We start from the raw sequence: 26,259 nt of genomic DNA on the forward strand, positions 1-26,259 counted from the left end.
TATGTCAAAGTAGGTTGGAAACCTGCCCACATTAGGGTTACAGAAAACTGAACATTTGAAACAGTATTTTCCTCAGACCTTAGGTCACTAAGGATGGAGAAGTTGGCTTAAAATACCTTTAAAAAATTGTTCTAAGCCAGCTTATTCAACAACTCCTTTTGTAATTAATAATGACCAATTATTAATAATTAATAGATGATTTTTTACCACATATACAAGACTCACTCCAATCACCTACAGAGGTTTCCTATGGGCAAACCTTAAAGAGGGTGGAGTTGCCACGCAATTTATGGGGGGAAGAAAGGCCCAAGAGTCTTCCATTCCCTCACAGACTACTTAGCGGCAAATAAACAGTATCTCCTTTAAGCCTCAGATGTAATCCAATACTGGGTTACGGGCTGACAGAAGGAGCTCTGAAAAGCTAGAGTCTGGGAAAGGGGACTGGAAAGCCAGGCAGGTTGTCCAACCAGCTGCAGTGGACTGGCAGGTGTTCATGAAAATCTTGCATAAAATCTCCCTGCAGCACACTGGAGACCGAGTGATGGGCATTAGACTCATCACTTCAGGAGCTTACGGGATGCTTTATCCAATGTAGAACCAGAGCACCTTCCCACTAGCCTTACCCAAATCAGACAGGCTGGACCAGATATAAAGATGCAGTGAGGCAGGAGAATGGTCATAAGGCATGAAGTGGACAGAAGAAAAGAAACAAGAATAAATTATTACTTCTTTCTAAGTAAAATGGGAATTACAGTCTCCTGGTTCATTGAGAAGCCATATAATAAACCAGAACGTTAGCACCCCAAAGTCAGTCAGTCAGTCATCGCCTAGAGTATGGTACAGGTCAAGTCCATTCTGCCACTTGTTTATTCTTCAAGTCTGACCAGAACATAACTACACAGTGTACACTCACTCATGTCATTCTACGGCAACAGAGCTGATGGAAAATCTTATGGCCCACAAAGTCTAAAACATTTATTTCCCAGCCCTCTACAGAAAGTTTCCCATCCACTCCAAGCTAGTGAGAGATCATGGCAAGTGGGAACGACCTCACTGGTATGTTCTAGCTGGAAGGGCAAAATGAATCCTTCATGTCTATGCACTTCAATCTTCTCTGAAAGAACCTCCCAGGCCAGATTAGCTTCATGTCCATGCCGGGTTCTAGCTGAACACGGAAGGTGAGGCACATGCATTCTGTCTCCTCAACACGAGTAATGATCAAGTTTTTAACTCCTGAAGTGAACTAGAAGGGCCATCAACAGATGAGAGTCTTAACCTTACTTCTGTAGGTCAGAAAGCGGGGACAAAAGGACCGACCGCCGATGCAGGGCGGAAGAGGCCACCTCGAAGGGCAGCTGCCTTCCAAGTGTGGGGCTCGGGAGACAGGAGGGCTCGAGAAGGAGACTCGAGAGTCACTAATGCACAGACACCCCTGGGAGTAGGTGGGATCACTCCCCAGGCAAGTGGGAGAAGAAAACCTCAGATCCCCAGATTTTTAGAAATCCAAGACATAAACATGGTCAAATAATTTTAACCTTTATCCGGTATTCCCGTTTTGTTTACAATAAGATGGGAAGACGACTTCTCCTTGGAACATTCTACATGTCCCATCCGTCTGGAGCCTGGCGCACAGCTATTTACAAAACAAACAGAATGCTTGGCTTTATTCATTACCATCACTTTGGGTGTGATAGTCTAGAAAACAAATTACCAAATCACCCTGTTAAGGGCTTACTAGTGTGAAATTCATCAAAAGTGAATCTAATCATTCTACAGCTAAGCATAAAATATGAACTCAAAAATACGATTCACATTTTTAAAGAGGCCTATAATTATCAGCATAAAAGAGTCTCTCTCTACTAATATAGTACTTTTTAGAAGTATATAAACTGCAATTTGATACAGTACCCAGCTGCTTATTTTGCTCACCAATTAATTTAATTAGATATGTGCATATTATCCATCACATTAAATCCAGCCAAGGTGAAATAATAATTTGTGAATTTAGCAAAAATTGATTTACATGCTACCAATATTGCAAATTTTAAGAATGCTTTTTTGTCAAGGAAACTTAACCTGCTCCTTCCCTTCGATCTCCTAATCATCAGTGATGTCCAGATCATGCTGATATAGAAATAAGACTGGTTCCCACATGTAACCCCTCTACATATCACGTGGTACCACATTCTAAGGGACACGCAGAGGAATGCAAAGCCACTGATGAGAAAGTGTTCTGGCCATCAGAAATGGTGCTACACATAGAAGTAGGTCCCTGCCTGTGTGTACTACCTTGTAGCACAGACTGACGGTCTGGACATCACTCACGAAACAAGCACACAGAGATTTCCTCTGGAACACAAAAGTAGGAGTGGCGGAGAGAAGCTGAGGGACTTCTACTTTTTACTCTGTATTATTTTATGTCGTGGGGATCATATAATGAAAATGTAGCCTTGTACTGCGTATGTTCAGAAATAAAATGTGAAAATCGACAGTACTGATACCATCCTCGTGGGCACAAGGGACCTTGCACTGTAACACCTCAGGAGCCCCTCAGGAACAACTCACCAGTGCAAGTGCACACACAGCAAGTGCTAAGCATGTGAACCGAAGTTCCGTGCCGCTGGGGCAAACACATCCCAGATTTCATGCTACAAACCCACATCCTCCATATCAATTTCCAGTCCCAGTGCTTTTGCCCCCTGTTCATTATTGCTCATAGTTCAGTCTGTCGGGTCAACTTTGGGCTGCCTGGTGGGTATCCACAATAATTACAATACTCAGCGCTGTCCCTGAAGGCTGCACTAAATAGAGGAGTTTAAATGCATATGTTCTAGCCAATCTTGGACTCCCATCCGCCTCTGCACACCCCTACGCCCGCACACACACGTAAGTATATGCACTAGCTCGCACGGCGTTGTATCTTTCATCGTCCTAGCCTACTTCCCATTACCTCCTACCACCTATCTGACGGTGACTCTATTGCTGATGCTACCACAAACAGCGAATATCCATGGTAAAACTACGTGGTCTGCAATGAATCACTATGACGTGTGAGCCCTCCACACTCCCTCTACCCATTCTAATCAGATAATGGGGTTTTTCCCCTCCATTGTACTGCAAAAGGAGAAAGTAACATGGGGAAAAACACTCATAAAAATAGGGGAAAATAAATGTGAACATTTAGGTCTTGAGAGTAGGAAAGAAGGTCATCCAATAGATTTGTGACAGGTAACAGTAATTCATCGATGGCATATGTAGTCTTCTTACCTTGAAGTCCCCTGAAACTTGTAGCTGTTTCAAATGAATAAAAGACCTACCACATCACCATAAAACAGTCTTTCTAGAATGTATTTTGTACAAAAATCATGGGTTTAATTTTCATTTTTTCTTTTTGTTGTTACTATTGCTAATGATCTTACCTAAATCTGGTATCTGTCTAACTGTGGCAGAATTTTTGGTTCACAAAATGAGGTAAAAATAACGTGATTATTCTTCACATTCCCTATTTTTATTAGGAAAGTGTCCTCACTAACCTTTTATTTTCATATTTTCTGTTTAATGTTTCCTGGGGATAGAGTTAGCCTTATTATGAGTAAAATAAAACAAAAAGCCAGAAACTAAAGACTACCAAAGAAAAAGGAAAATGACAGCTAACTAGAATGTTAGAGCAGGAATACAATTCAGGATTAGAAGAGAAATCCGAAGTCTAAGTTCTAACCGCCAACTCCCCCCCAACTCCCGCGCCTACGGGCTCTAGGCCATTCGGTCAGTTCCTTGCTACCTGCACCTCCGTTTCCTTCTCAGTGATGTGAGCACGAGAATAGCGCCTAACCCTCCCAGAAGTCCTGTGAGAGTCAAGAGAATTAAACAGTGCCTGGTACACAGTAGTGTCTAATAAATATTCGTGCATATTAGTAGTACGTATTAGAAAACCGAGGCCCAGAAAGTTGAAGTGTTTTCTCCAGGATAATTTAACTTGCTAATGGCAGAATCGTCATTAAAATTTGGGTCCTCTGCCTTTTTTGTATGTTTTGGCTTCTTTTCCATTCACGTCACTCTATCTGCAGCCTGGAGAAATTATTTTCAAGTGAGAAAGCAGGAAGTCCCTTAGACAAGCAAGGCCTAGATTTTAAAGAAGGAAAAGAAGCAGCTTGAGGGGGGAGGCAAGTGCAGACATGGAAAACACCTCCCCCCACCCAAAGTAAGAAACAAGAAGGAATGGGTGAAGGATAGGGTGCAAGTGACACAGACATAAAACTTCCAATTAGACTTTTTATTATGACACAATTCATTAGAGCATAATTACATTTATTAGATGGTTAATCAGAAGGTTAGAAGTAAAGGTCATGTTGAATGTTAATTACACATCCTTTAGAGGCTTTCGAACATGTTAACGGCGGCGCTCACCCAGACTGCCAGTTGCTGCAAATTAGCTTAGACTCTTGAAAGGCAACTTGGTGTCATCTTTAAAAATTCAAAATGCATCTATCCTTGTACTAATCAATACAGCTGAGAAGAAATTATCCTATAATTAACGTGCAGAAGTGTGCAAAAATGTGCACAAAGGGATGTCCAGTGCATTAACAGCGATACAGAACACTGGAAAAATCATAAGTGTTCATTAATGGGAAAACTCGGTTTGTGGCATGTTCATAATGTGGAATGCTACAAAAAGTTCCCCTAGAAAGAGTATTAAATGAAAGACAAAATCGAGGTACACGAGAATTTGTGCCAGAATAACCTTCATCTGTTATTTAAATAAAGGATTTACATGCATATGATGATGTGTACACAAGAAAGCAGAAAACACCGCAAAGACGTAGGAGAAACTTCACAGTAGCTACCTCTGCAGAACAGGCCTGAGGTCAGGGGAACAAGAGGAAGGAAAAAGCAGAATTTTACTTCTCTTTCATGATATATGCATCATATATAGGATTTTACATGTAAGTTATATTTTACCATATGCATATGTTATTTTAAGACGGAAAGAAGTGAGTTGAAGTGAGGCGCGGACTGCGAGGAAACAGACACAGGTGAACAGGCAGGACGGAGCGCGGACGGACCGACAGCGGGAGAACGTGGAGGCGGCACTGACGGCCGGGGGTCTCACCTGGCACTTGGCGCTGCAGTATCTGGCCACTTGGCATTGAGAGCATCGCATCAGCTTCTCCTTCCTGTGGAAACACAAACTCCACGTTAGGAACCGAGAGCCGCGTCTGGGTGGAGGAGGAGGCACAGACCCCACACACTGACACCAACGGTTTCTGCTCACTCCGTCTGCGCGGTCCCTCAAGATTTTTGCACCGATCAACGTTTCACCTTCACTGTGAGATGCGGACATCATAATGTGCCTTTTTTGAATTGTGATTAAAATGTAGATAACACAAAATTTACCACTTTAACCATCCTTAAGTGCACACTTCAGTGCGTTAAAAAGATAATTCAAGGGACAAAATGGAGCTGTTCAAGCTAAGCCTCACATCGAATGGAGACTTAACTTAATTACTGCTTTTCTCTCCGGGATAATAGCATGTGGGTAAGGTTTCCTGCAGAGCAAACATTTGGGCAGCAGTGAAAGCGGAGAGAAAAGTATCAGAAACGGAGCCACCAGACAGTTCCTGAAAACATTCTTCCTCTAGAAAAAAAAAATCAGCATATTGATGCCAATGGAAAGACAAATACACATTTTCTTTTTTAAAAAAGGCATCAGAACTGTAATCCTAAAAAAAAAAAGTTCAAGAGCTAGGTGACTCATTTTAAGGTACTGTCATCACTTTAAGAAAATGATCATTCATTTCTTCATCCAACCATTACTTACTAAGCCAGACACCATGACAGGCAGTGGGGAATGAGCACAGAATAAGATAGAAACAGCCCTGGCCTTCACGATGCTTAGACTAGCAGGGAAACAATCTAATAAGAAACTAAAACATAATAAGTACTTTTTACAAATGATCCTTGTAACTACACCAGCAACCAACTACATTGCAACATTTCATTTCATTTCAAGTATGTGAGGGGTTCAGACAGCTCTAAGAAACAGTAACATGGTTGGCATCGGTCACTAACTGTGCTATTTTATGACTTCAATAGTTTGATACTCCATGGTTTCCTCGCCACTCCCCAAAAAATCAATTCTTGCCCCTTTCAGGCTACTGTAGTTGAAATAAAAAAACTTAAGATAGTTTAAGGAAAAAACTGCCCAGGAAAAACAGTATCAGCCACGTGTCCAAAAACTCAATGCATGTTATTTAATTACCCTAGACACAAAAAAAGGACTGAATTATATGGTATCCAAGCATGTATTCCTTTGAAAACAACATTCACATAGAAAGAAATTATTTTTTCTTCCACTGTCTTTGTTCAGAAACACTTTAAATTCATAAACCTCACAAAATCTGAGACTGATAAATCAAAAGGAACTGGGGAATAAATATAATGTTAACTTTTTGAAAAATGTTTGGGGCAGCTGAACATCATCACAGTGTGTTAAAACGCATTTTTCCTTAGATTAATTTAATGGTCATTTTCAAAGGAAAGCTTGCTTGGAATGCTAAAAGAAATACTTTGAAGTAACCAAAGAGAGTAATTAAAATGGAAAAACATGGAGAAACATTAAACTCTAAAAAGATATTTGATAGTCATATAAAGTTTTAAAACATCCCAGTAACAATGTTTTTAAAGCCAAGTAACTCAAATGCTACTTTAAGATTACTCTTATAACATATTCTAGCCTAGTAGGAGAAGAACTCTCTAACCAGTACATTCTACCTCCATCGTTTCTTTTTCCAACAGAATGGAAAAAAGAAAACAAAACTGTGATATTTTATGGTAATCATAGAAACATTAATTCAATCTATATGGGGTTAACAGACCAAAATACAAAATACGATAAAACATCAAAATACAGATCAGGCTTATCTATCTTAATGAATAAATTCAAGATTAAATTTGCTGATTACATATCTTCCCAATGTATTAACTGCCAAAATAAAACGTGAAGCAATCTGTTCAAAACCAGTTAAACTGAGTCTTGATCTGCTACAATGATTAACAAAGCCGTCTTAAAGATGATCCCACATCGGAGCACGTGACACCTCTGTGATTTCAGGGCACAAATCCCTCTATCCATCAAGCTAAATGGAAGGGTTAGAGAGGTTAATAGAGACAGAGTATCTGTAATAGACTTCTGCATTTCATTCCCTACTCAATATACTCCAATGGCCATTGAGCTACTTATAATGTTCTTATGAATCAATGCTGCCTTCGCTCTCAAGACAGAGGCGAGAAACCCCTGTGTGAGGCAGCAGAGCTTACCTTTGCAAATCCCTGCCGAGCTGATCTGGTGACTGAGTCTACGTGAGTCTTCATGAACAATTAAAGTGCAGACACAACTTTAATTAGAGACTCAAATGGCACCGCTAAGCACCTAAATAAAACATGAACAAGTGCAACAGCCACCTGCACAGAGCAATGCCGACTTCCAGCCTCCGTTTACCGGGAGATTCAGCTGCACAATCATTTAGGCTTTATGAGCTCTGGGCTAGCAGTAGCGGTCAATAATTCACAACCATGAAAATAAGCTTTGAATTATGCACTTACATTCTATTACGGATTGCACTTGTATCCGTCAAAAACGTTACAGACTGAAGAAACCAAGTTCTCTCGTTTGCTAGGCTGCCACCCCATTCTATCCTCATTCTCATTAAAGGGAAAAAAAAGCCTCATATTGCAAATTGCTGATAAATCGGGGTCAACTCATTCTATCTGTGGCTGATTAAGGGCTGCTCCTGGGACCGCAAGGCTTTGTTGTTCATCCCTGGCAGAAGGGGAGCTGCTAGAAGAGCAGGGACCCCAGGCACAGATGCGTCACAGCCCAAGTCCGAATGCAGGGTCAGAGGGTCCCTGTCGGACAGCAACATGCAGGGGCCGTGGACACGAAGCTCCTTCTGTTCGCTTCCCCTCACTCGTCTGCCTTGAATTCAAGTCTCCCTGGTGCTACGTTTACTCTGTCCTTCAAGTGGCAGAGCCTGCATGTTCTCTCCTCTGCTTCTACTGTTTCCCTCCTTACAGACACGTACCTTTGACTGTCCGTCACTCCCTTGTACAGAGGGTGTAAAGGACGTAGGTCAGGAAAACTCAGGTCGAACATCTGGCTCCATCTCTTACCAGCTGCACCATCTTGACAAAGTCACTGTTCCCCTCTCTGTGTCCATTTCTTCACTTATCAAACAGAGATAAGGAAAGCTCCCATGTGACTGTCAGGAGAATTAAACTCGATGACCCGTGGGACAGTTCCAGGTATCCAGAAAACACTACAGTGGACGTCAGTGCCCTTCCCTCCCCTCTATTTTAAGTGTACCCTCTATTCCCGATCCCTCTTTCTCCTGGTCCCGCCTTCCGAGATGTGAATGACCTCTGCCCTGTCCTTGCCATCTTCAAATACTAATGCAGCCGGAAGTAGAGTCGACTGAGAGAACACTGAACTAGGAGACAGCCCAGAAGTCCACTGACAGGAGAGTGACTGCATAAGGTGTGTAGGTTCCATACAACGGAAATACACGAACCACAGCCACATGCGGTAGCACAGATGCATCTTGAAAATGTAAAACGTTGAGTATAAAAAATCCCATCAGACTATGTTCAGCAATAATACCATTTTACAAAGCTCAAAAGGAAGAAGAAATAAATTAAGTGTAAGCATGCACCCACAAAGCACTGAAACGTCTCACATACCCTGATTCAAGGTCGAAAGTTTCACATAAATTCATTCGTGTTTGGATACACACCGAACTGGAACGTATATGGCTACCTACATGGACACAGCAAACACAAACAACCGACTTCCGTCCTAAGGCTGTTGATCTTTCAAAGCTGCACAAAGCCAGCCGCACACGCTAGCCCTCACTGACATATCCTGAATCCAAATCACGACGGTGGCTGTGGACGGGAATGCTGCTCTCGGATGCCAACCTGCTCCACACACCGTGGCGGCCACAGCTGGCGAGGGCAGTGGCACTCGGTTCCTGCGTGTTGAGCCTCCGCTCAAGATCCCATCTGTGCTGACTTCAGGCTGAAGGGAATAAATCTCCTCCAGCCTGGAAATTGAAACATATGCCGCCATAATTAAAGGTGTCTTGAGCCAGTGCAGCCGGCCCCGGAGTGCCGAAGCCGGTGACCTCTGAGCACACCAGAGGACTTCACGAGGGGCGCCCGCGCGCTAAACAAAGATGCTTCTGAAGACATGGCGCTGAGGCCTCCACATCCGGTATGTATCATTTCTACACCTTACCAGGAGGCTCTGGCTCCTGTTCAAATGTGGAGGGGCGGCTCTGAAAACCCAGGAGGCGGAAAGGGCAGGTAAAACCGCAGCGTTCAGGTGCCCCTGCACGCACGTCCTCTCTGCATCCCTGCCCTTCCCTGGACCTGTGCCCGCCGACACCAGCCACATGTCTCCATTCCTGTTTCAACTAACTAAAATTCAGTCCCGCTTTAAAATCTACTTCCTCAGCCACACTAGCCACAGTTCAAGTGCTCAAGAGCAACAAAGGTTTTAGTGCCTGGTTACCATGTTGGTCACAGCAAATAGGGAGAATTTCCATCACTACAGAAAGTACTTTTGGACAAACCTGATCTGGACACCAACCCGCTGTTAAAGTAAAACCCAAACCCACACCAGGTTGCTGAACAGAAGAATCCTGGAGCCAACCAGAAACGTCCAGGATTAGTCACCCAGCACAAGGGATCTGAAATTACTCCCAGGCTTGGGCTGTCGAGGCTCCGCTCCAGTGGAAGCGGGGTCTTCACCTGCCCGTGTCCTTGTTCAGTGCCGCCCGGTGACTAACGAGGGGACTCAGGACGTCGGTGAGGTGAGCCTCACTCGCTGCACTGCGACAATCCGAGTAAATTCCTCTACCTGTCCCGTGGTTCCACGTGTAAACACAGGGATAGCACTAGAAACAACTCCCCAGGTTTGTTTAAAAGTTAAATAATAAATACTTGTAAAGCTATTAGTACCATGTTTGGCACATATTAAGAACTCTGTAATTATTAGCTATTAACTATTATTATCCCTGCCAAAGGCGAGGTAAAGGAAAGAATGACGAATTTTAGCCATTAAAATCTATTTAGAACGCTGGTAAACATTTGCTACAAGAGAAAATCAAAGCACATAATCTTTTTCACTTTCTGCACTGTATATTCATAATATAATAATTTCCTGCCTCACCTTTAGAGAGCCTGTTCACTATTCCCCCAGGCTCTCTTGCACAGCATGTGCACAGAGGGGTGTGTCAAAAGTCCTCCCACCAAGCCACGCGGTAGGCAACTCGAAGTGCCGGTCCCGCTTCAGATGAGGACACCAAGGCCCGAGTGGCCAAGAAGCTGACGTCAGTGGCCGTGACTGGGTCGGGATGCAGGCAGCGTGGGTCTCATGGCTCTTACAATGTTACCTCTGTAGGCTGACATCTCTTCCAAAGCGAACAAAACATTCCCAAGCTATCTGTTGGGTAACAGTGTTAGCAACAAGTTACCCAAGCAACGTGTGACCTTAGCAGTAACCGCTGTGCTGGCACACGTGGATGGGGAGCACGCTCGGCTTCTCAGAGGAGCTGGCGCCGCCCTGGGAAGTGGGGCAGGGGGCTGTGAGGGCGGTGGGTTTCACAGGGACCGGGGTGTGGCACCAGCATCCTCTCTGAAGGGGACAAGGGTGTTTACACAACGCCGCAGGGCTTTCCAGTGCCCAACCAGCTCTTCAGTTCTTCATGCATTCAGGACTAGTACAAATTCCATTTTACACGCAAGCAAAAGTGGTCCTTGTATTCTTTAAGTATACTGAACATATGCTGAATTCGCTAGGGTTGCAACTATGAGGTAAATCGGAGGAAACTGAACTATTTTTGTCCACCAGGAGTTGTTTTGTCATTTTGGGTGATGATTTAATCCAATACTGTTTGAATCACCAGCACAACCCTCTTCTGTCAGCTTCCACTAGAGCTGCACACATACAGCAGTTCTTCCCCACGAACTCCAGTAGTGTTTAACCATTTACATTTGGTAACATACGCTCTTTTACAATAGCTTTCCATTTTTCCTTCTTTATATTATCATTAGGGCATTTTCCTGATCTACTGAAATTGTGTGCCTAAGTGGTTATATCAGCTGAGAGTTTTTCCTTCAGGAGAGAGAGAGAGAGAGAGAGAGAGAGAGAGAGAGAGAGAGAGGGAGTGTGTGTGTGTGTGTGTGTGTGTGTGTTTCAACACAATGTTTATAAAAAGGAGGCGCCATGCCTCACCAGGCTGATGTTCTGTGGAGATAACTGGTGGTCCTCGGAACGACCTCCTGGGATGTCACCTTGCTGTTCTCTCGTCAACATTTTGCTCCACAGGAGACGCGGAGCTGCGGGTCCCCGGACACCAGCTCTCCCACTGCCCAAGACGGATAAATGGAAGGAAAAAGGTAAGAGTTCTCCACAGAGTTCTGGACCCTTCCTATCCTACACCCTATCCTGAATCAAATCTTTGAGGATGAAAAGAAGCCACCATCCCTCCCCATTCTATTTTCACTGCCCCACCCCCCCACTGAGTCACCTCCCTTTGTCAGCACCTCCCCAAGAGGAGACAGAGAAGGACCAGGATCTTGGGCGGATCACCATCAGACCTTCTCAAACCTCTCCGCACCTTGACCCGCCCAGTAAGTAGGAGTGACTTGCACAACCCCTTGGGCAGCTCCTACAGCACTCACGCTCTCAGCCTGAACATAGTCTCCATATGTTGCTGGTGTTTCCCTCCCTCAGCAAATCAAAGACAGAACACAGAGTCCGTCTCATCTCCCGACCTGGGTGGCCTGTCCGTACGTTTCTTACCCTCAGAGCTTCTAATGGGAACAAAACTGCATTGTCTGTTCTTTTACTTTCTAAGTACTCCTTGGATAGAAAGCTTGAAAGCTCTTCAATACTTACACTCTTTTCAATGTCTGCTATTTATTTCCTGTAATCCAGCCAAAAAACAGGCAAGCATTAAAAAATAATAATAACAGATTCCAATAAAACTAAACAAAACATATTGAATGACATCTACTTAAAGTGTTATAAAAGAGTATTAGTTGATTTTTTTCAGGGAATTTTTAATCTTCAGCGTTAACTAAGAAACAGAAAGAAAGGAAAAAGAATAATTATGCTGGCAGCTTTTAAATTTTGCTGTGTGCACATCTTCCCAACTACCTGATAAGGAAGGTCACCCACAATTTAGAGTTGACGAAATCAATACAGAGAGGTGAGAGAGTCTGTTCAAGGTCGTGCTGAAAGCCACCTCCACACCCCAGTGCTAGGATAACAAACCCTATCTGTCAAATTCCATTGTACCACATTGCCTCTCAACAATATATTATTGTAATTATCATACCAGCGATAACAACATACCAAAAACTGTGCTAAGTATCTCATCTAATCTTCATAATAATACTATGAGATAGGTAACAGAGCCAACACCATTTTACAAACAAGAAAAGAAGCCTGGGTGCCCCAAGTCACAGAGTAAACAGCGCAGCTGACGCGCAAGCCCAGCCGGCCCGACTCCAGGACCTGCGCTCTTCATCACGAGGCTGCGTGCTCTGCTGGGGCCACCACTCACCAGCGAACAGCTCGTCGTCATCAGCAAAGATTACTGATGGAATTACAACAGTCCAATTCCCAACAGAACGGTTTATTTATTTTAACAGTGGCTATTTTCACGAAGATGCACTAGCAAGTCAGAGGGAGATATTTTTTAGTCCCCAACCTATTAAAACTCATAAAAAAACATAACCATTAACTTTAAGAATTAAATATCCTCCTTTGATGTGCTAATGTAAGTACTGAACATTAAGCGATTAAAGAATAATTTCCTGTAATTGCTATTTACGGGTGGGAAGGCAGAAGGGATATTTAATGGTGTAACAAAAAACTGTCTCCCTGTACCTGCCCAGGTGGAAACCCGTTTTTCTCCTTGGACTCCAGGCCCCTCTACCTGAAGAATCCGCAGAGAGAAGAGGCTGCCTAACGCAAAACAGTCTTCGGAGAGAGGACAGCAGGGCTGAGTCACCACACACTGTTATGTACAAACGACGTCGGCAGGGAGATAGGTGAAGGATCTCCTTATAGGTTAGAGGAAAGCAAAGTTCTAAATAAATTAATTGTAATGACATTTAAAGATTATTCTTGGAAAATATGTAAGGGAAAACTAAAAGAAAAATTATCTGGTAAGTTCACAAAGCCTTGAAGCAGCAAGATTGATATCCCAGCTCAGCCAGGTGGACTCAGGGAAGAATCCAGCCAAGAACAGACCCGTTCTGTTCTCCACACAGGTTAAGGGTGGGCGTCAGTTTGCCAGGAGACCCAAAATGTGCAGCACCCTGTAAGCAGTTCTCATCGCCATCGGTCTGAAGGTTTTTAAGACATATGTACACAAAATACATACATATATATTCTCACATATATTCACAGATCACACAAATATATGAATGAAAATATACGCATATACCTGGATCAGGTAAACCATACCCGAACCCTGGATCCAGGTTTCTGACACCACAATGGGCAAATCCTGATGAGTGGCACAGATTTGTTACAAAATGCTGTCTTAATTGACGTCTGACCACTTAGGTTTAGTTGTATTTCATAATATATGAATGAGGATAATATCCAAAAGAGGATAATATAACTAATAAACCTTGGAACTGTTAACACAGATAAGCTCTTAGTAATTGTTGACCAAAAATTCCCGTAACAGTTTTAAGAATTTTATTTGTTTTTAGAGAGAGTAAAAGGGGGGGAGAAAAAAGGGAGAGAAACATCAATATGTGGTTGCCTCTTGCACGCCCCCCACTGGGGACCTGGCCTGCAACCCAGGGATGTGCCCAGACTGGGAATCGAACTGGTGACCCTTTGGTTTGCAGGCTGGCACTCAATCCACTGAGTCACACCAGCCATCCAGGGCCTGTGACAGTTTTTAAGTGATCTTTTCTTCTCTAAACTCAGATAGTACTTGTTGTCTCCAGGCCTAGGATTCCACATAGAAAGAGAGAGTATAGTGTTGTGGGCCCTCCCCTTCCCTTCTAATATAACAGCAACATTAATAGATAACATGTATTGAGTACTTCAGCTGTTCCAGATCATTGCAGATGCTTTCCATACACCACCCATTATTTTCAGTCCTTGCAACAACCCCATTATTAACCCCATTTGCTGACAAGAAAATGGACCTAGAGTTTAGGTAAAGAGTCTCCAGTCAAATCTGGAACCCTGGTTCCTAGCAACAACAAAAGAAGTCTGTGCTCACATTTTTTTTCCTATTTGGGTTTAGTTTAAGATTTAGAGAAAAAAAGGGTCCCCCTACTTAAAATAAAAATATTGAACACCACTACCCTTTGCTAGCACTTTTATGGTGATCCTGATCCATAGTTTAATTCTATTAATACGTGGTTGTTTAACTTCCTGCATGTTTGTGATATACGTACTTGTGTTCTGATCTGCGTCCATTCAGGTGTGACTCCCCACAGGTAAGCTCACTTAGGCTGGAAGGTCCTTATATTTCTTTGTATCTCCTACATGGCACCCGGTGCGGTGCCTTCACATATACATTTTTCAGCAAGCCAGCTTGGCTTAACTGGTTAAAGAAACCCATTTTTTTTTTGTCCTAGGAAAAACATTTTTGTATAAAACATGCTATCAATAATAACAATAATACTGATAATAACGAATAATCTTGAGAACTTTGTATGAGCAGCAGCTCTGCCACACCCCATCCCAAATTTCTTATCCGTACAGTGACACCTCATGGACTTGTAAGCTGTAACACTAGGAGAACATGGGTTCCCTGCAGAGTGGCTCGTGTGTTCTAATTATCCTTTTTTCGACTTAGCATTCAAACCTACATTCTTACTTGATTAATATTCACCACCACTACTTGCACGCGCAGAGCACATGGAAAATGAGACCTACGTGCCAGGATAACTTGCAAGAAATTACTATTCATCAGCATGAATCAACAAGCCCACGATTATAACAGTATCCCCTGGGAATATTTTTTTTAAGCTTCTACTAAGGTCATATAAAAGAAAAAGGAGGAAAATAATGTATTTTTGCATTGAAAACCATACAAATGTTTCAAGAGAAAATTAGTATGACTATCCAAGATCAAAAACTAATAAAGTTCTGATATTTATTACAACTTGCATGAACCTTGAAAACTTTAGGCCAAGTGAAGTAAGCCAGACACGGAAGGACAATATGGTATGATTCCACTTATATGAAATATCTAGAACAGGCAAATTCAGGGAGACAGAAAGTAGATTCGAGGTCACCAGGGGCTGAGAGGAGGAGGAGGGAATGAGAATTTACTGCTTAACGGTTAGAGAGCTTGTGTCTGGGAGAGACAACCCAAGGAACACCACCACCGGTGGAAGGCGCGGAAGAGGAGCTCACTAGAAGACGCAGCGGCAACCACGTGAAGTGGACGGAAAACCAGGGCACAGGAAAACGGTGCTGAAGAAAGACAGGAAGGCCCGAAATACTGCACAGCAAGATGGAAGAAGAACCCAAACTTGTCGCCTGGGACTGAGGTTGCTGACGACAGGCTGACAGCAGTGTGAGTGGAGCGACAGGAACGGGACGGGGGTGGGGGGTGGGGGTTGGGGAGTGCGTTCAGGGAAGTCAGAGAAGACCGCCCTCGAGCTAAGCCCAAGTGTCCCCGATGGACAGGGCCAGTCGTCAGGTGGAAGGAAGGGAAGCACCTGCAGTGCTGGGCCAGGTCCCACTCCCAGATGCTTATCATAAACTATTGTTTATTACTTAAAAATTGTAAAATTTACACACAGACCCTATATCGTAGGGTAACTTTTACTGTATATTTTCTGCCACAGTAGTTTATTTGCATTATAGCAATTGACATTTATAATTAAATATTTGTTTGTTTACTTAATTATTATATGTCACACTTCAGGACAAACTGCTTGTTCTGTAAATTTTTCTTTAATTTTTACTGTACTTTTTTCATTACCATTTAGTCTCCCCCAAAATTTTGAAATTTAACAAATGTAACTCATTTGTAACTTTGATCAAACTAGTCTTTTATTTTAATTGTAATGCTAACTTCTGGAGGAAAATAAGTCAATCGAACAATCTGGAAAACACACTGCCAGGCAGACGCTGGCGAAAAGGTTATGTCAGTGAGGTTGTGCCTTTTGTATGACCGCTTCCTAAAAGAAGCCAATTTATGTATATGTGCTACATAAACCACTTTCCAATTCCGCTACAGTCTGTGCCAGACGACTCTAGGCAACTAAACCAAAAAATTCAACTTCGTTTTTACTCAGTTCCTCTTTTCTTAAAAAGGACTTACTATTTTATAATAGGAGCTACTAAAATTTTCAAAATTCCTGTACTTACTGGAATTGAGAAAATCAGTCAGTACCTTAAAACCCACATTTCTGGCTGTACATACAAAAGTTATGTCAAACTCAGATTGGACTAAAGTGTTAAAATACTACTACCTCTTCTAACACTTTCTGCAAGGAAACTGTAAGAACCATTTATGATCAACTGCGTGTACATAAGAGAAGTAGCAGTTAGGACGCCCTACAAAACACAGGCACAATTTCTAATTATATCCATTCATTCTCTTTAATTCCTCAAGCGTGATTACATATTTAACTTGGCTATCTTTAAAAAATTAAGTTACTTTCACCACACATCAATTAGAAAGTTAATCATTCTCCTTGTTGTCGCAAAAAGATTTTAAAGGAAGCGGGGAGGTGATAGTGTTTGGTGATTTTTAAGAAGTTAATTGGAAGGCCTCAAGTAAGAGAGATCATCCAGAAAATAAAGTTTATCAAAAACTCAAAATATGTAATCTGCGTAAAGTCAAGAAACAGCCGGAGATTCTCTTTAAGGAGTTTATTCATGCTCACTGGAGAAGAAAGATTTCCCTTCATCATGTCTGGGTGAGCTTCCAAAATGCCATGAGACTTCACTATCTGATAAAAATGACTACTTGAGAATTTTTCTTAGATTATTTCTAAGAGACAAAAGGCAAACAAATTCATAACCTATAACTAACAAAGTTCAAAATTAGCCCAAATATGTTACAAATTAAACTGTAAATATGCAAGTTCCACATAATAGAATCCATGAGATTACCAATCAGCAAGGAACTCACGAACTACAACTGTAACGTGCGTTTCCCTACCTCCTAGATGCGTGAATAATAAAGCAATTTATTTCTATGAATGAGCACTCCATCTTCAAATGTAAACTCATTATGGTTTCATATGGGCAAATGTGTCACCACTGGCATTCAGTATTCGAAGTGACTTTCAAAACATACACACTGCCTCATTTCCACTGTCTTACTGGCCTTCCCACCTGTCGCTTTACACACATTTTATGCCATTCTTCCGCTCCCTTCAAAGGCCAGTTTAGGTTTCCCACGCACTTCTCTCAAGACAACTCAGCCCACACAATAAAATAGTATTGTGCCTCCACTGCATTTCACAACCTCGTTAAGATCCAATGAAATAAGGCGCATAAAAGTGGACTCTGCACAGTCTGCCAATGGGAGACATTTAATAAACCCTTGGAATCTGAATTCAGCACAACCCCTCTGACACCAAAACATTAAGAAGTGGAAGTTTCACATTTAAACTCCAATTAGACCAATGTCACGACGATAGCATAAGGGCAAAGGAGCCACATCCAGAACGAAGGGTGGGAAGAAGCAGAAGAAGGGGCCCTCCCTGGGCAGCTGCAGGGGAGACACAGAGGGATGGAGAGGATCCCCAGGCCTCTCGTCCTTCGGCTCCCCACATGGCGTGTCCATTCCGAGGACGGAGAGAGAGAAGGGCGCTCGCTTGGCCTTGGCTGCCTCGCTGCCGGCCGACTCCTTCCTACATCATGTTCCCACTCTCAAGTCAGCCTTCGAATTTATGACGATCCTGCTGTACGCCTCCACAGTCTCCGTCACAAAACGTTCGAGAGCCTTTTCTTTATGTAACTTTTCATTGTTCGAGTTACCATAATTACCCCCCGATACCTACTTACTCACGTGATAAGAACCAAACCAAGCATCAAGATAAACTGATGCTTCATATTTGCCCCCAAACACGGCTCTTTACCTGGGGTCCAATGGATGAACTTGGGTGAAATCTAACTACCTGAAATTATTGCAAAATGTGCACATATACCTTCGTCTATGAAGAGAGTCCACAGATTTCATAAGTTATTTTCTTATTCCATGGGTAGACTGGGGAATAAATAAAACGAAACAGCAGAATTTTAGGTGAAGGTATTCTATTTGTATTCCACAGTTTCTTTGATGAGAGGAGTATGTTAAGCCAAGAGGTATTCCGAATGACTGTAATACTAGACAAAGCACACCCGGGACAAGAATTACTGATTGCTGCTCTTCTCTAAGTTAGGAAAGCCACCAGGAATTATGCAGAATTCCAAATGGCTCCAATGGGGCTGAGGTGCAGGAAGAGTAATAGTGCAGAGATTCTAAATAACAGAAGAATTCCAGGCAGAAGGTACAAGGAAAGTGGAGAAAACATGCTAAATAAAACCACATTGATTCAAATGTCCCCCAGGACACTGAACTTCCACTACAGTTTTTTCTGTTTTCCAAATAAGTGCAAGTTCATCAAGGGGAGACACGAGCCTTAACAGTCTTTGCACCATGGGTCCCTGCTCAGCACCTGTTAGAGTTGTTACTCAACATTTCATGAATCGATAATGCAAGTAATAGTAGGAAGTGGGTGCCAAGTTTTTAAATTTTTTAAGCCTGAAGCTTTTAGTAATATCTACATGTTCAAATTTCCTTCATACCCACTTGAGAGATTAAATATAAATGCCCTAAAATATTAGAGAAAATATATTTATGAAACCTTATCCCTTGTTTTAATAAAACTATATAACAATAGTAGAGGGCTGAAAAAGAACCTAATCTCCCTAAAGTGAACTAAAATTCCCAGATCTAAATCTCCAGCAATTGGGGGTAGGAGCTCTGTTTTTATAAACCAAGTCAGGAGTTAGCCAACACTGTGTATGTGGTGGTGTGTTTTTTTTTTAAAGACTACTATTTTTTCCCTTTAACTTTTTATTTTTAAATAATTTTAAACCTACAGAAAAGTTGCCGTAATAGTACAGAGAATTCCCACCCACTCTTCGCCCAGCTTCCCCTAATGTCGTAACATCTTACTTAACCGTACCATGATTATCAGAACTGAGAAACATCGATGCAGTGCTATCAACTGAACTGCAGCCTTGACTCAGATTTCATCCAGATGAGTTTTTCCACAAATGCCTTTGCTCTGTCCAGGATTCTACAGCAGACCGAGGCGCCCTGCCTCCTTTGTCTCCTCCAGTCTGTGACAATCCCTGAGCTTCCCTTGTCTCGGACACTTGGCATTTTTGAAGGGTCCTGGTAAAGCAGTCGGGGCCTGCCTGCTGTTTTCTCGTGAAGAGACCAAGCTGATGCATGTTGTCAAGAACACCCCAAAGGTGATGTGCTCTTCTCTTGGTGAAGGTGGGACCTGCCAGTTCATTCGCTATGAAGTTACTCTCTTTCCCTAGTAACTTCCAAGAGATACTCTGAGATTCTGCAAATATCTTGTTTCTTCTCAGACTTCCATCAACTAATTTTAGCATCCACCACTGGATCTTGCCGACAGTAATTACTACAGGTGTTCTGTGAGTTTCCATTTCACTCATTCCTCCTACACTTATAATTCAGAGTCTTCTAGTGTGCTACCTCCCCATTTATTTATTCCTTTAATTATCTACTTGTATCAGTATGGGCACACAGATTTTCATTTCACTCTATGAGTTATTACCCAGAACTAATCAGGACATTTTGTTGCTCAAACTGTCCTCACTCTGGCCCCCAGGAGCCCTTTCAGGTCGGCTCTTGTGACTCTCAACACGCCCCAATTCTCTAAGAACTGTCTTACTTCTGAATGGGCTTGGGTGGAATTGTGGCGGCGGGCGGGGGTAGAACTTCCTCAGTTCTGGTGCCACAAGATGGTCCAGCCTCATCTTGTATTTTCTCTACCCCAGTCCTAGACTCGCCCACTTCTGCAAGGAACGCTGGTTTCTTTTACTGGAAAATGGTATTTAGAAACGAGATACAGGGACCAGGACACAGAGGTACACTCGTTCACACTGGTGTACCTCTCTCTTTCCAGACCCCCGCAGCAGCTAGAGACAGGAAATACAAGTATGTGCACTGACCCACACACACATACACCTATATTTATTTCTGTGCCTATTTACATATGTCGCTAAATACTCAGAAGGAATTTGTACTGACATTTCCAGTTGTCATGCAGCCCGATAAGGCTCAGTCTACCCTTGTCATCCTTCCCTGCGGGAACTTCCCCTGTAACTCCTCCGACAGTCGGGAACCTGGCTCTTGCTGTCTGTTGCACCTATCTTTGCAACCCTGGTAAACATGCAGTTTCAGAAGAATCCATACCTTCATGAAAAATACATATTTGGTAACTAGAGTACAGTACTTGTATGCACTCTTTTTTGTCCTTAGCCTTACCGCATGCAGTCAAAATTCTATTTGCTAACATTAATTAGGCTAGTTCTATGCATCCCCACTCCCTTCAATGATGTTACTTATTTGTAATACAGTTAGGTTCGTAGTAAATTTGTATTCCCCTCACATCCTGGTTGTTGGAGACGTTTTCATTTACACAGAGTAAAGTTCCCTCTTTGAGGTACACAGTGCTGTGGTTTCATAAATGCAGATTCACGCACGCACAGCCAAGGTCATGACACAGAACAGCTTCATTGCCCCCCACATTCCCTTAGGTTGACCCCTGGAATCAACCCCTTCCCCACCCCCAACCCTGGTGACCCCTGATCTGTGTTCATTCCCTATAGCTTTGCTTCCTCCAATTTAACTTCTTGGTGGTTTACAGCACTCCAACCGTGTCTGTGTGAGAGCTGTTGACGCTGCCCCGCAGCTGCTAGATGCTCTTTCCTCTGTCTTCCCCCTACTCTTTTCTCTCTTGTTCGGCTTTTCTCCCTTTTTGGTAATTTCTACTGACCAATTCTCAAGTTCACTGATTCTTTCTTGCGTCAGAATTACAGCTCAGCCCACTAAAGGCGGTCTTCATCTCTACTACTTTTTCTCGCTCCTAATATACTATTTAACTCTTTTCTGTAGTCTCCCCCCTTCTGCTAAAACTACCCTTCTAAGTCATCATGCTGTCAATAACCTTTTTCATTAGAGCTTTTCATACAGTAATCATAGTTATTTTAAATTTTCTGTCAGATAGTTCCAGTATCTGCGTCATATCTGAATCTGATCTATTGACTGCTTTGTCTCTGGGCAGTATGTTGGGGTTTTTGTTGCCTTTTCAAATGCCTCCCATTTTCTCTGAAAGCTGAACATCTGGTGGAGGACAGCGGGACTGGGGTAATAGTTTTTACGCCCAGAAGCGAGCACACCTCTTCCTCTGCCGTGCCTTTAGGGCGGCGGTTACCTAGTCGGAAGCGAAGTGACTGACAGTCCTCAGGGAGAGGGTTACCCTCCGTGCACCCATCTTCAGACTCCTCCGCTGGGAGCTTGTGTTGAGAGGGGAGCCTGGCTCGCCGAGGTCTCTCCTCACTGTCTGCTGTCGGCTCAGCTCCGGGTCTTCCCTTCGGGCTGCGCCTCACAGAGGGTCTGTCGGCAGGGTCTGGCCCCTCTACTGGCACTATCCCACTGTCCCCTGATGTTTACCCCTCTGGGGACAGGAGGCAAGAACTGGGAGTTTCTGTTGGTCTGATTAGGCATCCACCTTAGACAGCCACTGTGACCCTGGGTCTCAGGGACATGGCCGTCTCAATGTCCCCTCCTTACCCAGCTGTGGGTCTGGGCCCAACATGCCCCCAAAGAATACATTTGACTCCATTCCCTACCCCCAGGTGTGATGGGTTTTCGCCACTGCCCTACAGGCCACAGGGATCTGTCCGCCCCTCCCCCTGCTTCCGGTCAGTAGGGGAAGACAGAAGACATGAAGAAAGGTCCTGGCAGAAGTTCTTGCTCCACCGGTAGCAGCTGCTCTTCTTCTCCAGCCCTGAACCAAAGGGTGCTCTCTCAGGAATGTCACCTGTTCTTTTGGGGGGAACACTTCGAAGGCTTTGTAGAGACAACGCCCACAGGTAGTTATTAAACGCTCCTTACATGTGCAGCCTCCGAGGACTTTGTATTCTCCTGCTAGCCACGTTCAGCACCCATCCATTTCTTCAACTGTTCCAGCTACGTCTCACCGGCGCTCAGCCTGTCCACCCCAGGTGAGCAGGCGCCCATGTCTCTCTCTGCAGACACCTGTTCCTCCTCAGTCCTCAAGCCAGCGGGGTGCCCTGTGACCCAAGCTCTCTGCTGGGTTCAAAACAAGAGTCAGAAACTTGTAGCTTTTCAGCTTTCGTTTGCTGGTTTAGTCCTGTTGTAGGGGTAGAGGCAAGGTTCTCTTTGCACCACAATATTGTGTTTCTTAATGCCTGGACGTGTTTGCTAAAAGATAAGACTATGAAACAAATTTAGAGCTTATTAAAAAAAAGTCAACTTAAAAGCAACATTCCAAAGTAAAATACTCTAATTTTTAGTCTTAAAACCTAATTAGAGTTTTTGCTGTTCATTGATGTGATTTTTTCCAGCTGTTGTGATATCAAGAAAAGTCTCATTATTTCCTAACAAGAAAATGAATTCGAAACTAAACTGCAATAATGCACTTAGACATAAACTACACTGAGAACTCAGACTAATAAAAACACATAACAGCTGATAATGATTTCTTAAAAGTATTTAGTTTACATTTGACAGAATGCTTTGAGAACACCAATTACGTGTTCATAGCTCCCATAATTCTGTTTTACAAAATATTTCCTCAAATCTCTTGGTCGATTACCACAGGGTTAAAAGCTGTCTTAAAATCAAAGATCAAACAGAGAGGGAAAAAAAGATCCTGTAATTCGCTATAGCAGTTCATTGATCTTTCCCATCTGCTATGTGAAAAGGAGCCGTGTATTAAATTTGAAAAGAGAAAATCTTTTTAACTAAAACTGACAGTAAACTGATTCTGGCACATATCCAGATGAAATTTTTCTATATGAAAGCCAACTCCCTTTTGCCAAAATATAAACATGTCAACAATAGAAAAATAAAATCATGGCAGTAAAGTCCTTTTATTTATATCTTTCTTCCTGTAAATATATCACATGATCAGATTTCTATTATAAAACCACACAGTAAATGAATTTTTAACCATCAAGAGAACTTTATAAGCACAAGCTTATGGGTGAATGATGAGAGACAGCTGGAGAGAGGCAGTGAAAAACGCAGTGAACTCAGACGCAGAGACGTGACTTGCCCGGCACAGACCAACAGTTCACGAGCTTCCCTGGCCTTGCGTTTCTGTAAAAACCTAGAGGCCTTGTCTATCTTCATCTTGGAAAAAATCAAGGAAGTCGGAGAAGATGAACGATATGGCACATTTTCTTAGAACAGAAAAAGCCCTTTTTGTCTCCTGAAATGCTCACAGGCCTGCCTACAATTACGGCCTTCAGTGCCCATCCAAGCATTGTAGGATGGGATCTGATTCTGTCCTTGGGGTCCTCACCTTCTCTTGCCTCGCACAGGTGAACTGTACACCCAAAATGCGTGAATTTTATGATATTTAAACGATACAGATCACAGGTAATGAGGTATTACTGGTCTCGGTTATAAATACAGGGTGGGGCAGAAGTAACTTTACAGTTGTTCATATGGAAAATAATACAATAATAAACTCTGTGCTTCATGTACTCATAACTGTAAACCTACTTTTGTCCCTCCCTATCTATAAATGTTTGTACTAACTCTTTCTTGGTGACTTCTAGTCCAATCTGGAAGAAGCTAGTCTACAATAACCAGCAAAGGCCTCTGCTGCAGACTGTTAACAATACCCAGTTATAAAATAACCTACTAACTTCTTCAGTAAGTAGAATCTCAAAATTGCGTATTTGTTTAAATTAAGTATTTAAATAAATTGCTGAAATTAAAAATATTTATGAGATTATTTTCCTGCTAACTTTCATAGTTTTGGATTTAAATATGTAGGTATGACCTGAAAAGTCTAAAAACCAGCCCATGTCTATGCTTAGGTTTTTATGTTCATCAAAGCCTCAAATTTCACTTGACAACTAGAAAAAACACTAACATTTCACTGTCCCTTTTGGGGAGAGTTTAATCACTCCAATTTGTTATAATCATTTGTTAAATATTCATTGTAGTCCTAACCCTGAAGATGATTCTGTAGCTTTTTCTTCCTCAATGTACGTGAAATAGAAATTTGGGAGATTCACTATTAGAATGATTGGTAACCTCAGTGCTTCCCAAATACAAGTTTTCTGGTGAACAGTAGGTATTAAATATTCAAGAGAGTTTCTCCCCAGTGTTGACAAATAGTGCTGTTGTTGTTTCCTATAGCCCTGTCTAATAAAGGATGATTCAAAGACTAGAAGGCTACATTTTGTGCACTTAAACTACAATTTTTACTTTTAAAAATACCACTTCGGGAGAGTCCTGGCCAGGTAGCTCTGTCGGTTAGAAGTCATCCCAATACACCAAGGTTGCAGGTTCGATCTCCAGTCAGACACATACAAGAATCAACCGATAAATAAGTGGGACAACAAACTGACACCCCCCTCCCTTGTCCATAATTTTTTCTAAAAAATCTTTGTTTCACAAATTGAAGATAGTATTACCACAGAGAATTGAAGATGCAACCTCAATTCCATTTTACTTCACAATTCAATTTTTATTTCATAAATTGAAGACGAATGTTCTTGTGATGTGGTGTCCAAAAATGCACGCACTGTTTAGAAGGGAAGACACATGCGTGAATAAATGAGAAGCTCTGTAATACTTTCGACACAAAAGGAAGAAGGCACAGGGGGCGCTAATGACGTTACGGTGTTCAGTCTGTAAAAACTCATCAACCTATAACTTTTATGTGCTTTTATATATGCGAAACATATGCCTTTATATGTTTTTGTATATATTAAATATATAAACATAATTTCTTATACATTTTAAAAGTTCAGTTTAAAAGTTTTTTAAGAATCGATAGGTTTATAAACAAATTCCCTGTATGAGTGTTTGAGGGTTTTTTAATTTCACTTTTCAGTTAAAGTTCGAATTCAATATTATTTTCGATCAGCTTCAGGTATAAGCCACAGTGGTTACACAATCATCTACTTTACAGAGTGGTTCCCCCAACACTTCAGGCATCCACCTGGCACCATACATAGTTATCACAGTAGTGTTCACTACATTCCTTGGCCTTCACTTTACATCCCTATTTTGTAACCACCAATTAGTGATTCTAATCCCTTCACCTTTTTAACCCAGTTCCCCAACCTCCCTCCCCTCTGGCATCCAACAGTCTGTTCTCTGTATCTATGACTCTGTTTCTATTTTGCTTGCTTCTTTTGTTTTTTAGATCCCACAAGTGAAATCATTTGGTATTTTTCATTTCAAATGTGTGGCTTATTTCAAATCACGTAATACCCTCTCGGTCCACCATGCTGTCATAAATGGTAAGATCTCACTCTTTTTTATGGTCAACTAATATTCTATTGTACAATGCACCACAGCTTTTTTATCTACTCTTCTACTGATGGGCGCTTGCATTCCCTCCCGACCCTGGCTACTGTAAACAACACTGCAGTGAACATACGGGTGCATATGCTCAAATTAGTGTTTTGGGTTTCTTCAGATACATGCCCAGAAGCAGAATCCCTGGGTCAAAAAGCAGTTCCATTTTTAATTTTTTAAGGAACCTCTGCACTGCTTTCCACCGTGGCTGCACCGATCTTCACATACAGTGCACTGGGGCTCCCTTTTCTCTACCTCCTTGCCAGCACTTGTTGGTATTATGAAGAGTATATTGTTGCTGCCGATTTGTTTTTTGGATGGGTTTATTTTCTAATTCTACATTATTATTTCAGATTTTAAAAAAAACTTTACTGGTCCTATGGTTTTATTTGGCAAATCATCTCCACAAATGACACGTGGCAGTCTTGACATACTTCACATAGGTCTCACACACTCATACACACACACAATGTGTAAGACCCTCATGATGGGCAATGCCGAACAGAACTCTCTGCCACCATGGAAATGTTCTGTGTCTGCGCTGGCCAAGACAGGAGCCGCTAGCTGTTTCTGGCCAGTGAACGTGTACAATGTAGGT

The 26,259-nt window shown here is 42.4% G+C and overlaps 1 protein-coding gene across 2 annotated transcripts in view; it reads right to left on the reverse strand.

The window, feature by feature from the left end:
* SMYD3 (SET and MYND domain containing 3) overlaps positions 1-26,259 on the reverse strand; it is a 446,241-nt gene that overhangs the window by 370,234 nt on the left and 49,748 nt on the right. For both annotated transcript variants that reach the window (XM_045861300.1, XM_045861306.1), the window contains exon 2: positions 5,111-5,174. In XM_045861300.1, coding sequence (XP_045717256.1) covers positions 5,111-5,174 — 64 coding nt within the window. The remainder of the gene's footprint in view (positions 1-5,110; positions 5,175-26,259) is intronic.

The sequence above is a fragment of the Phyllostomus hastatus genome, unplaced genomic scaffold (assembly GCF_019186645.2).
Source record: "Phyllostomus hastatus isolate PE091 unplaced genomic scaffold, TTU_PhHast_1.1 phas_contig_148, whole genome shotgun sequence".
In the NCBI taxonomy this organism is placed as follows: domain Eukaryota; kingdom Metazoa; phylum Chordata; class Mammalia; order Chiroptera; family Phyllostomidae; genus Phyllostomus; species Phyllostomus hastatus.